Source organism: Herpailurus yagouaroundi, unplaced genomic scaffold, assembly GCF_014898765.1.
Source record: "Herpailurus yagouaroundi ecotype Mexico unplaced genomic scaffold, PumYag 198, whole genome shotgun sequence".
NCBI classification, from domain to species: Eukaryota; Metazoa; Chordata; class Mammalia; order Carnivora; family Felidae; genus Herpailurus; species Herpailurus yagouaroundi.
The window spans coordinates 22,658,598-22,672,281 of NW_024412429.1; the positions used below are offsets into that span (position 1 = coordinate 22,658,598).

Genomic DNA, 13,684 nt, shown 5'->3' on the forward strand with positions numbered 1-13,684 from the left:
GCATAGTGGCAGATCTGTATCACTCACGCAGTATTTTTAGAATCAAGGGGATTGAAAATTATGTCCTGAGATGTTTTGGGGGAAGACTTACTATCTTTCCAGGGCGACAGGTGTTGAAATATTACCGTATTTAAGACTCAAATGCCATCTGTATTTCAGGTCACAGAATATAGACTGATTATCATCAGGACCATCTCTTTGTCAGTTCTGTTAGGATTGTTGGTGGTTTGCCAGATAATAGAAAGTTAATCACGAGTCTGTTTCAAGGATGTGGCCAGAAAGCGCATCAGGTTTCAACCAAAGATTGGAATCAGCGGCAGCCAGCCCGTACTGGTCAAGTACATGGTGATGGGGGACGCTGTATTATCCACACGGTTTATTTTTTTAAAAATAGCTAGGCTTTGATCCTCGGCCACAATGAATTTATAGTCTGTTGAGAAAGACTATTTTTATAGGAGTTTGTGATAGTATCATGAACACAGTGTAAATATTTATATTTGAAGGTCCACATTAATGAAATATACAGTTATGGTGAAAGAAATGTTAAAACCATTTGTGAATTTTGAATTCATTCAAAAAGACTTAAAGAATGTTAATTATAGTATAATTAATTCAGTTCGACATTTGAAGGCCAGTTAGTGTTGGGCTAGGCGTATTTAACACATGGACCTAAAAACACATCAGGGATTGTGAAGAGACACTCATGAAATAAGTTAAATGTGTATAAAAATGTTTAAGTGATGTTTGTTATTGTTTGAAAGTTCCACGTGGAACAAAGTGAGGAAATGTATGTCACATTTAAATAAAATCTGCTGTGTCTGTAAATCCCTGATTATATACCCACTGTCTTCAAAGGCCCAAGGGAAATGTAGGTAATGATGTCCATGACTGTTGGACTTTGGAATCTAGGGAAGTGGCTGGAAAGTTGATCTGGGAAAATTTTATTTAGTGCTAAAGGGCAGGCACTTTTTGTTAAGTCTAAATGGAATAAATACTACTTTTCCTTCATATTCTTGGTCTGTTGGTAAGCCATCAGTCAAAGTTGGTATCTGTTGAGGAACAAAGAATGCCGATTTTGACTTGCCAAGGTCATAGGTCTTTCTGCGTGTGTGAGCATGTTGTGTTATCCAGACTACTGGTTCCTCCCACTGTGAATAGCGGATGGTGGGTCACACAGAGGGAGAGAACGTGAGTTTTTCTATCATGGCCGTAGCTGAGTGGCTAGAACCCTGTGCCACTTGTGCAGCTGATGGCTTCTGCTCTTAATCCCAGTGTTTCATAAACAACTTATACTTGTGTGGTATGTTTTTAGATTACTGCATATTTCAGATCCCTGTTGTTCCAGTTGGTTGTCCCCAGCAGCCCATTATATGCATCAGGTGGTATCACAAATAAGGAAACAGACTCAAGATGTAATGACAAGTGGACAAGCTAGAATTTGAACTGGGGAATCTTTCCACTGTATTCATAGAACAAGTGGCTGGATCTACACGAATCGCTCCCACACTTCAAGGAAACACCTGAGGGTGAATCAGCACAGTTGTGTCTGAAGGAAAGCAGAACCTTGCCTTTCTCGCTCTCAAGTGTGGAACTGAGTTGTGCTGTCTCATACAGCAGCCACTAGCCACATGGGGCTATTTACATTTAAACAAAAATTTCGGTTTCTCAGAGTCACGTTTTGAGTGTTCAGTAGCCGACATATATGAGACACTTCCATCATCACAGAAAGTTCTCTTGGACGTACTGGTCATCTCTCAGAAAGAATGTGGAGAATGAATTTAGTGTACATGCAGGGGATTGGCGGGGGAGAGAGAGCGAGCAAATCCCTCCACCACACCGGCTTTCCTCCTGAGGGACTGGCGCTATTTTGAGTTCAGCCGTCATGAGAACAAGGAAAAGATGAATTTCAAACTTCATATTATGTTTACATTTTAATCTTTTTTGATAGCCTTGGAACACAGAAATTTCAAATGAATGAGGACATTTAATGGTGATGATAAATTCTATGCCTCTTATAGCTGGGCCAGTATTGCAGCCAGACTTTGGCTAGATGGGAAGTGGGACACGTCATGAGACCTGGCAGCAAAAACTCGGCCACGCAGGATGGCATTCCTGGAAGGAATCATTTTGTCTGTGGCCACGCTCATTGGGGATGCCTCAGAGTAGGGCCTCAGGCATGAGCTGCGGGAACAAGGAGTTGGGGTACTGTGCGGGAACAAGGAGTTGGGGAAGAGGGGCTCAGTTCAAGTCACACTTGGTGACAGAGGAACAAGGCGTGTGCGTGCTGCCATCAGAAGGAAGTTTTGGTGCCAAGATGCTGGCTGAGAGCGCCCGCGTCCCCAGTTTTGGATCAGCGCTGAAGCTTCGGCTCAAAGCCTGCGTGTCAGCTCTGAGGGTTCCGAGCAGGCGGGGCACAGGGGGAGGGCTCTCTGCCTGGTGCTGGCTCCTGCCGAGCTCTGAGCAGTGTCTGCAAACATCCGAGCTAGCTGATGAGGGACACAAGAAGTCTGCTCTAGGTTTTGTCCGCTGGAAAAGGAGTATCTCTCTTTCTGTGTATGTGTGCTGTGAGCTGGTAGGTTTAAAGATGCTTAGACTGTTGTTATAATAAATTTGACCTAGCTAGACTCCAGCCTTCTTACATGAAAGTAACTGTGAAAAGGTAAGTAAAAACTTTTAACAACAAGGAGCATCTCTAAAGACTGGGCAGTAAATGAATGCATGCAGGAAACGGGCCCTTGAGGACCTGCTGTGATTGGCCACTTTGCTGCGGGTGCCCTGCTTACTTGGCAAAGCTCAGAAAAGACTGGCCTGCATACAAGCTACTCCAGTGTGTTTAATGTAAACATATAGTACTTTTTTTTTTTTTTAAGTATGGCAACTGAAAGGTTAGCATCCACTTGCCTGAGAATTACTCTCTCTAGAAAAGCACAGGATTCTAGGGAGCCAGGGTTTTTTCTGCATTGTTCATGACTGCCGGAGACTCTTAAGTCTCCTCAAATGGTGGTGCATTGGTAGAAGAAGAAGAGCATGGATTTGGGTGACTTTGCCTGGGTTGGAAGGTTGGTTTGAGACAGGTTGAGGCAGCAGGCCCACCTTCTAGAAGTGGCCTTACTAACGAGTAGTTGGCCCTCCAGAGTGGGGCTGGGGAATGAGGAAAGGTCCCCAGGAACAAAAGGGGAAGAGATCAGTAGAACAGTTTACAAGAGGATGCTACCTACACCTCTGACTGCAGCCTGAGCCATCATTTTTGTTTCCGTGGGAATATTCTGTCTACCCTCAAAGGCACATGAGTGAACTAAACTGATTTTATTCACATTTTGTTTACATCACGCTGTTGAGATCTTCAGCATGGTAACCTTATAAACAAATTAACTTGGATGTATACAAATTATTTCATCTCCTCCCCTGGAAGTTTAAACAGGTGTGATAAACAACGTATGTTATGCTAACCATGGGTGAAGACAGCCCAAGGTTTGAATAAGCAGAGATGACTTTTATTTCTGTACCGATAAAACACTCTAACACATGGGGGAGATTTTTGTTTTTTTTTCCTTTGAATTGGTTGGCTGAGCCTCACACTGACCTGAAGTCATGATCTGAAGTAGGTAACACACACCTTAGTCGATGGAAAGAGCTGTCTCTGTCAAAAGGAAAGTGTGCTTCACCTACCATCAGAACACTGTGTGCTTGCCTCCTCGCCACTTGGGAGGATTTATGTGCAGAAGGACCTCCCGAAGCACATGAGGGAGGACAGAGACGCGGGTGCTGCATTGGAGCCATTGAAAGTAATATGTGGATTCTGGGTAGTCGATGCTGAGCTGGGAGGAGAGGAAGAGCACTCTTGTCCAATACAAGCTAATACAAGAACACTGTTGTTCTCTCCACAGCCAGTCTGGCGATCCAGAAGATGCCCCAGCTCTGGTGATGCTCCTGGAACCTCATCTGTGCCTCCGACATTCTCCCAGCCTGAGACTGCATCTATAAATTGGGATGTGGGAAAGCAGGAAGCAAAGCTCATGGTAACTGAGAGGCCCATGTCTGGGTAGAACCAGGCCCAGGACCACGACGCTGCCTCTCCCCTGGTCTGGAGTTCAGGCTGCCGTGGCTCTGCTCATGTGCTCAGCACCATCCTTCCATTTGTGCTTAAATGGCACAGCATTTGGTCAGCGCATCTGAAAAGGAAGGTGTGAGAAGTAAAGCCCATGGCCACCTATCCCTGCCAATTATGTGGCAAGACGTTCCTCACCCTGGAGAAGTTCACTATCCACAATTATTCCCACTCCAGGGAGCGACCTTACAAGTGCTTGCAGCCAGACTGTGGCAAAGCCTTCATTTCCAGATATAAATTAATGAGGTGAGAGGCTCTAGAAAAGGTATGTACTTTGACACATACCTTTAAGTGGCTTTGCTAGCCCTCTGACCAGAGACCGCAAGGGAAAATGGATGCAGAATGTGGATGCACATTAGCCTTGCACACTGCAGGGTTTAATGCGGTTTTCTGTGACAGTTTTGCATGTAGTGTCAGTTCGTTCATTCAGTGAGTATTTCCTGTGGTCCTACAATATGCCAGGCATAAAAACACAAAGATGAAAAGACCCGTGCTGGGGAGATAGTCATGCAAACACAATTAAAATGCAGTGCAGGTGCTTGGACAGAGGTGTGCAGGTGGAGGAAGCTGTTCTCCGCTGCTTGATGAGGAGCGTCGGTAGGGCTTCTCAGAAAGACCCAGCCATACGCTGGACCAGGAGGCGGACAGAGATGAGGTTCTGGGGAAGCCCGAAGCCTTGGCCTTAAGGCGCACAAGTCTAAAGGGTAGTGGTGGAGGAGGAACAGGTGAGGCTCAAAGTCGAGGCAAAAAAGGAAAGCAGCTCGTAACTGGCCTTAGCCTCTGTCCTGAAGGGTCTGTTTATTGTAATGAGTCTGAGCAGTGGAAAAGGTGGTTTTGATCAGGGTGTTAGAGGACTGTGGTAGTAATTCGGAGGCGAGAGAAGAGGCAAGTAGACTGAGGGGGGAGGTGTGAAGTAATAGTCCAGTATGAAATACGGAGCATGTGTTCGCGTCCTGACAGTAAAGATGGAGGGGAGGGAACATCTCCCAAGTGCCAGCTTTCAGAGCAGTTTCTCAACTTGCGAGGAGTTTGTCCAACCTCCCAAGTGGAATTCTGTTGGGAATACAGGTGTTGAGTATGTGCATTTAATCAGATTTTCAAAGGCATCCATGATACACCAAAGGATAAAAACCGTTATTTAAAAAAAAAAAAAAGTATATTTAGTCTGAATTATTTTTTGAATGCCTATTAGGTCCTCACTTCTGCAAGGGAAACGAATATACAAGTTGAAGCTTCTCCCTCTAAAGGATTTTCACATCCTAGAAAAGATAAAATACACACACACACACACACACACACACACACACACACAAAGTTGCTAAATTGCACAGTAGTCTCGAGAACTGTTGAGAACAAAGGCCACATGTGCTATGGATGTGGTCCACACGCAGAATCTGTGCTGTTGTGTGCATCTTTTGACACCTGGTTAAGGGAAACTTATTTGCCTTTCATCTCCATGAAATGAACATTAGAGCTTCAACTTTCAGACTACTCACCTATAAATGCACAGGCGAGAGTCGAAATTTGGCAAGAGAGGATGTCCATCTGAGTGGCATGAACATGGACCACATTATTATTACATCTTGGAGTGCCCTTGAAGAGAGGCACCTGAAAGTTTTAAAAAGATCTACATTATGCTCCTGGCCCCTCAGTATACCACTGTCATAATGTAATAGAATCGGGTTTAAAATAAGCCTATAAACGCTTAGGTATTTTAAAACTCAAATGGGTTCTGTACACAGGCCAGTCTTTAGTTGCCAGAAATATATAAGTACCGAGTGCCTATTGTGTGCATCAATTTTGTTGCAAAGCCCTCCTGTTTTGCAACAAGCTTCTTATGTGTGCACAGTGATTGTTCTTCCCAAACACTGAAAGCAGCATTTGCTGCAGTTAAAACCCACAGTGATGATAATTAGGCTGTGAATAAAGATCAAAACACAATACATGAGGTAAATATTTGAAAAAGACTGGGGCTAACAGATTATTGGAATGACAGGAATTAGGTGGGATTACTGTGGTAAACCGAGCTGAGGAGGTTGCCTTAAGCAATATTTGGGAGGTGGTCGTTTCAAGCAAGGGAAACAGCTTGCTGGGCGAAGGGGGCAAACTGTGGCCAAAACGGGAAGCAACGGGCTTTATGCAAGAACCGCCCGCCCTGCACGGCCCCCCGCACCTCACACCTCTCTGGCCTGAAGGAGAGTAAAGAGTGGCAAGATGAGGGGACGCTTTAGGTTTTGTGGTTTTCGTTTTTATGGTGGGGGTAGCATTCCATCCCATTTCCCACAGCTTCAACATAAGCTCTGTTTTAGAAGCAGAGGTTGGAGAAAAGAACTTGCTTAAGTAGAAAAGAGAATGTGGGCCCCAGTACAGCCAACGGGGGACGCAGGTGGAAACAGCAAAAGGCAAGAAGAAAAGAGGATTCGGCAAGGCCGGTCAGAATTCCTGGTGGGAAGTCTTACTGTAAGCAGTTACACTTGGTGCTGCCTGTAGCAGGCTGAAACTGATGGTGTCGTGGACTGTGAGGCAAGACGAGAAGTTGAGGGAAGGAAACCACTTGTTGAAGTAATTTCAGCTATAAGATGATCGTGTTCTAGATTGGGACTATTGCATGAGTGAGTAAGGGATCAATTAAAAGGGGAAGGGCTGGATACCAGGCAAAGGAAAGAGTCAAAAAATTCGGAGGAATGGCAGCTGGTAAAATGTGAAAAGTGGGATTGTTGCTCAAGTAGGGTTTTGTCAACCTGTGCCTTTCTCACAGGTAGTCAGGAGTAAGACAGTCCAGAGTCGTTAACTTGGCGCTGACCTACCCATGGGTGACAAATCTAATCTGATCAAAGTCCTCCACAAAGAATAAAAGGGAGAGAGGCAAGAAAGAAGAGCCAGGGCAGAGCTCAGGGGGTCCTGTTCACTAGTACTAGACCACATTGAAAACTGTTTAAATGCCAAGTTTGCAAACAGTTCCCCCTCACATCTATTGCTGATGATGTATCTGTGGATATCTTGTGTAAGAATGGGGTATAAGCCTTGTATAACTTGGCTTGCAAAACCCTTTCTGCAGTCTGTTTCAATACATGCAGAACTTGGGGACACACTTCTGCATGTCCCAGGTGCCTGTCGCACTGGCTCCTGTCTCTCCACAACTGTCTGTACCATTATACGTTTCCCTGTGTACGCTGAGCTCTGGTGTCCTGGAGGGAAGGGACGGAAGGAACTTCCTTTTCCTTCTATCCCCTGCACTTAGTTGGCTTTTTGTTTTTAAAGGAGAAAGGGAGGTGACCTAAGGTTTTGCTTTATTTTAAGAAAATGACAATTAGACTCAAATCACCTTTATGTTTTTGAACTGGCTTCCCAACAGCGGCTACTATAGACCCCTTACCAATTCTAGAAAAGGATCAGGAGTGGACAATGTAGGTTAGAAGGTTGGGTGAAAGGTATGATGAGTATACTTTTGACTTCAACATATGGTCTTTAAAGAAATTCTTTTTTTACAGAATGAGTTGTTAGAAATTCTTTTGTACCCAAAGCCACAAGTTCAATTGCATCTCAGAGGCGTGCAGCCCGTCTCCAGTTCTTCAAGATCCCACTGAGACACCCTCAGCCTGCTTCGTGAAGGTCACTGGTAATTTCATTGGCAAAATTCAAAAGGGCTTTTTCTAGAAGGACTAAGCTTCTACAACAGTTCAACGTTTTCCTTTGAGGGGCGCGCCTGGGTGGCTCAGTCGGTGGAGCATCCGACTCTTGATTTCAGCTCAGCTCATGCTCTCATGGTTTGTGAGTTCAAGCCTGTGTGGAGCTTGCTTGGGATTCTCTCTCTCTGCTCACGCTCTCTCTCTCTCTCTGCTCACGCTCTCTCTCAAAATAAAAAAATGTTAAAAAAAAAAAAAAGTTTTCCTTTGAGCTTCAGGGACAAGCCATAGTCCTCTTAGTCGGTCTGAAACATCAAAATACCTGTATTATACTTGTAAAGCACAAATCCATTTTGGAAAACCATCACAATTCCATTTGTTGTAGTTCCACTGAGCTCCTAAAATCTAAACTCTGTTGGTTTTTTAATTTTTATTATTGTTTTTTAAATATAATTTATTGTCAAGTTGGCTAACATACAGTATATACATCACGAGAATCTACCCCTAAACTCTGTTGGTTTTAAAAAACAAAACAACCTCGATGAGGAAATCCTGTTTGTCATCCTTAAAACTTTAAAAAGGTTCATTTTAATAACTGAGTGTATGCTGTGAAACGCCAGGTCCTGTATGTTACTTGTACTTCCAGAACAGCATCCTTAATTGCAGCTTGTGGCTTGAAGTACAACCTAGGCTGCTTCACAAATGTTGTCGTTCGAGCCTCTGGAGACAGGGGCTGCACACCTCTGAGATGACAGCTGATAGAAAATCTTAAATGGGGGGCCGAGACTTGAGCATGAGGCTCAGGCTCACAGCACAGGTGGTGGGGTGGCATTCTGGGTTTTGGGTCCAAGTGAACACTCTCTGAGGTCAAGGATAGACTTTTCGTGTTATTTCTACGGCCTGAACTTTTTGCCTCAATTAATGAAAACCAAGCAGGAATTGTACATAGGATAAAAACCTAAAATCTGGGAAGAGGGTGTGAGGGGGCGCATGGGGTTCTGTGTAGAAGGTTAATTGGGTCACTTTTGAAAATTGAGTAATTTCCGGAGAGTATAGAACATCCATTGAACCCCTTCCTGAAAATGACATATTTTTAAATATTCGTATTTGCTTAGAAATCTTTGCCTATATGAGGAAAATAGGTTCTCAAAGAGTATTTTTTTACAGGTATGAAAATTGTATGATGCCTTTAGTGGTGCCTATTTTTTTTTTTTTTATCACAGAGTTATATATTTGTAGAATCCGGAAAGTCATGGAAAAGTTATTTTTTTTTAACGAAAATAATTTCTTACGCCTGCACCTAGAGAAAACTATTAACATTTTAATATTTTTCCTACACCTTTGACTGTTGAAATTTCAGAAGGGACTCAATTTTTTTTCCTTCTGTTCCTAGGCACATGGCTACCCATTCGCCCCAGAAATCTCACCAGTGTGCTCACTGTGAGAAGACGTTCAACCGGAAAGATCACCTAAAAAACCACCTCCAAACGCATGACCCCAACAAAATGGCCTTTGGGTGTGAGGAGTGTGGGAAGAAGTACAACACCATGCTGGGCTACAAGAGGCACCTGGCCCTCCACGCGGCCAGCAGTGGCGACCTCACCTGCGGGGTCTGCGCCCTAGAGCTGGGGAGCACCGAGGTGCTGCTGGACCACCTCAAAGCCCACGCGGAAGAAAAGCCCCCCAGCGGCACCAAGGAGAAGAAGCACCAGTGCGACCACTGTGAGAGATGCTTCTACACCCGGAAGGACGTGCGGCGCCACCTGGTGGTCCACACAGGCTGCAAGGACTTCCTGTGCCAGTTTTGTGCCCAGAGATTTGGGCGCAAAGACCACCTCACGCGACATACCAAGAAGACACACTCGCAGGAGCTGATGAAAGAGAGTCTGCAGTCTGGAGACCTTCTGAGCACCTTCCACTCCATCTCTCCCCAGTTTCAGCTGAAGGCCGCCCCGCTGTCTCCCTTCCCTCTGGGGGCTCCCGCGCACGCGCAGAACGGGCTCGCCAGCGGCCTGCCCGCTGAGGTACACGGCCACGCCCACAACCCCTCGGATCCAGCCTCCCAGCCTGTACAGGCGCCGCCGGAGCCCCTGGCCCCCCTCCACCCCGTAACCTCTCCCAGCTCCCCTCCCGCGCCCCTCCAGAATCACAAGTACAACACCAGTTCTACCTCATACTCCCCACTTGCAAGCCTGCCCCTCAAAGCAGATACTAAAGGATTTTGCAATATCAATTTGCTTGAGGACTTGCCTCTGCAAGAGCCTCAGTCACCTCACAAGCTCAACCCAGGTTTCGATCCGGCTAAGGGAAGCGCTGGTAAAGTGAGCCTGCCCAAGGAGCTACCTGCAGATGCTGTGAACCTAACGATACCTGCCTCTTTGGACATTTCCCCCCTGTTGGGCTTCTGGCAGCTGCCCCCCCCCGCCACCCAAAACGCCTTTGGGAATGGCACTCTCACCTTGGGGCCTGGGGAGTCTCTGCCCCACAGGTTAAGCTGTCTGGGGCAGCAGCAACAAGATCCCTCACTAGCCATGAGCACTATGAGCCTGGGCCAGCTCCCCCTGCCCCCCATCCCCCATGTTTTCCCAGCTGGCACCGGCTCTGCTATCCTGCCTCATTTCCATCATGCATTCAGATGACTGGTTTTTAAAGCGTCCTTTTCTTATTCTGGAAGATGTGTTTTAAGGAGCATGTAAGCATCAGTTATGCTACGAGGAGAGATTTGGAAAGCGGGACTGGAAATACGGCTAATTCAGTGACGACTGGCTTGAGATAAGAGAGTTCTCGAACTGCATGTATCGTGCCAACTGTCCTGCGTGTTCATGCTTTGTACCAAATTTGATAAGCAAGTATCCTTTAATGGAACTGCAAATATTGTCAGAACCGACATCCAAACGAGGGCTGCTATATATAGGTGTTTGTCAAATTGAATTTAATCGTAAGCCATGATCATAATAACGTTAACTAATTTTATGTGGCACTGCCTAGTAAAGGGAACTATGGGAAGGTTTGGCTTTCTCCAAAATGGGAGAATTTTTAAAATACAAAATAACCTTTATATTGCATATTATAACTAGGCTGTGTATTTCTTTTCAGGGATTTTTCTACCTTCAGGGTTGGATGTAGTTTAGTTACTATTGCCATAGCCAACCTGTAGTTTTACAGAAACAATTTCTTGTGGAATAATAGACGTCTCCATTTTAAAAAAGCATTTTAAATGTAGTTTGAATATTTTCCACAAGATGCTACAATGTGAGTTATCACTTCATGTATCTTAAAAGACTAAACTGGTTGTCAGTTACATCTGACAGAAAAAAAAAAATCACTGCGTAACCAGGTTAAGTGGTAAAATAATCCAGGCGTCAGTCAAAAGAAAGCATTTTGCTGACTTTAATATTGATTATATTTTTAACAGGAATTTAAGAAAATATTACTGGAATTTTAAAATATATATATATATTAAACAAGAATTTTCTTTGCTCTGTCTGGCTTAAAATACTACTCTGCTTAAGTATTATTTTTAATCACCAATAAATGCATTTAAATTCATCATTTAAGTCAATATTAGTTTTTTTCAAAAGGATAACATTTGCAATGTAACTATAATCTATGTCTTGAATTTGGTATCTAATGAGTTTAAGAATATAAAACCTAACCTTTTTTTTTAAAGCTCCTTTGTCTTTTGTGTTTAGAGGCTTTCTATATGAAGATATATCTTACATATAATAAACTCTACAAATCCTGCAGACTTGACTGATTTTTTTTTTTACAAACTACACGCGTGTAACCATCCAGATTGGGATATAAAACATTTCCAGCTCCCTAGCTGGCTCCCTCATGCCCCCTCCTGGCCATTACTCCCCCCACAGAAACTACTATTGTGACTTCTATTCAGCATCTGTTAGAAACTACTCTTGGAGTAAATTAGGATTTAAGGTGGAAGCTTAAATGCTTCAGTTAAGTTCCCACCACTGTGACTTTATTTCTAAAAATTACTGATAAAACATTTTGAATTCTGCCATAATATTATGTAATTTATTTCTGATGCGGATGTCAGAGTACTAGCTACTGAAGTGTAGTCTATCCTGGACGACCATGTTCCAGTTTTACAATGGTCCTTACCATTAATTTCTAGTACAGATTAGAGATTTGCCTATTCCTTGTTGGGATTTCTTCAGAAAGTATTAGGATCCCTTGAATCTGAAAAGCCTATTTCTGCTTTGTCTCTGATTAGGATGGGGTTGCGGGGTGGGCCGAGAAAAGGAAGCCGTGAGAACCTTTGTCCGTCAAAGAAGCCTGTTAGCCAATGTGAGAGACCCTGGCCCGTAGCCCTTAATGGTGATGCTGATGAACACAGGGCACCAAGTGACCCAGGGCTTGGCTGCAGTATGGGGAACCAACATGGTGGATCCTTAAAGTACAGTTTAAGCTGTGGGTAGGAAATGAGAAAAAGGGGTAAAGTTTCTTCAGTAAGACTCCAGTGGGAGGCCTATCTCCATTCCTATTTCCACTCTTACCTGAGAGAAGGCAATCTGCCAGAGCATGACGAGAGTACTGGTTCACCTTAGCAAAATCTCCCAAGATCCTCTTACGGAACCTTCCACAAATACTTTTACATGGCTTCGTAGTCTTCAGTCCAATCCAGAACACATACTTGATACACCTGAGCACAGAACATAGCGTTTGGTCCCAAAATATAGATCAAAAGAGTTCAGGTGTTGTACTTGCTATACTACGAGTGGGAGTAGCTTGGGATTCTCCTATTTAAATTTAGACAGGAGGGGTGCCTGCGTGGCTCAATCAGCTAAGTGTCCGGCCTCGGCTCAGGTCATGATGTCATAGTTCGTGGTTTCAAGCCCCAAGTTGGGTTCTGTGCTGACAGCTCAGAGCCTGGTGCCTGCTTTGGATTCTGTGTCCTTCTCTCTGCCCTTCCCCTGCTCATGCTCTCTCTCAAAAATAAGCATTTAAAAAATAAAAATAAATCTAGGAAAAATGGGCTAATTCCTAATTTAAATTCCCTGAGTTCAAGAAAAAAACTGGGTGGTTTTGTGGGTTAAGCGTCCGACTTTGGTTTTGGCTCAGGTCATGAACTCACAGTTCGTGAGTCTGAGTCCTGCATAGGGCTCCATGCTGTCAGCGAGGAACCTGCTTGGGATTCTCTCTCTCCCTCCTCTGCCCCTCCCCCACTCAAAATAAATAAAAGCTTTAATTAAAAATAATCCTTGGGGCACCTGGGTGGCTTGGTCAGTTCAGTGCCTGACTTCAGCTCAGGTCATGATCTCACGGTTCGGGGTTCGTGTCAGCTGTGCTCACAGCTCAGCGCCTGGAGCCTGCTTCAGATTTTGTCTCTCTCTCTATGCCTCTCCCCTACTTGCACTCTGTCTTGCTCTGTCTCCAAAAGATGAATAAAACATTAAAACAATTTTTTTAAATAAAAATTCTTACATGAAAAAGCAGGAGTACAAAACACTTTACAAAAAGAGTGTATTCACCCAGAGGACGGCAAGGAGAAGGAAGAGTTGAGACACCACCTCCCCACAGAGCCATAGAAACCGGAGGCAAACTGAGCAGGTGACTTCTGACCTGGCCACGAGAAACAGCCTGAGGCCTCTTAAGAGCATCCTTCCCACAGGACGGGAAGGTTCTTGTATCTTGTTCCTCCACTGCAGCGTTTCCCCCGAAATTGTGTGCACTGGTGTGGGACAATCCTTTGTCGTATACAGATGGAAACTTAGGATATTTACTAATTAAAGTTTATCAGAAGAAAATATCAAAAATGGGATTTCACATTATATAGACTGAAGCTGGATAAAAAAACCGATTCTCCTAGTAAGTAAATAATGCCAGTAAATAGAACTCCAAAGACTGTTTCACCAAAAAGTTCTAACACCAAAGTAACATTTCTTTAAAGACCTATTAAATGTCCGAAAAAAACCACCAAAACTTCAAC

General features: G+C 44.2%; 1 protein-coding gene across 13 annotated transcripts in view; it reads left to right on the forward strand.

Annotated features, from left to right (window-relative positions):
* The window catches only part of PLAGL1 (PLAG1 like zinc finger 1), a 73,984-nt gene extending 62,859 nt beyond the window's left edge, over window positions 1-11,125 (forward strand). For 7 of the 13 annotated variants that reach the window (XM_040448971.1, XM_040448972.1, XM_040448969.1 and 4 more), the window contains 2 exons: window positions 3,888-4,354; window positions 9,128-11,088. In XM_040448971.1, the coding sequence (XP_040304905.1) occupies window positions 4,203-4,354; window positions 9,128-10,373 (1,398 nt within the window). In that variant the 5' untranslated portion in view covers window positions 3,888-4,202 and the 3' untranslated portion in view covers window positions 10,374-11,088. Of the gene's footprint in view, window positions 1-3,887; window positions 4,355-7,599; window positions 7,728-9,127 lie in introns of those variants that run through there. The other 6 variants (XM_040448966.1, XM_040448964.1, XM_040448974.1 and 3 more) reach the window with 5 other exon arrangements.
* Window positions 11,126-13,684: the final 2,559 nt, after the last annotated feature.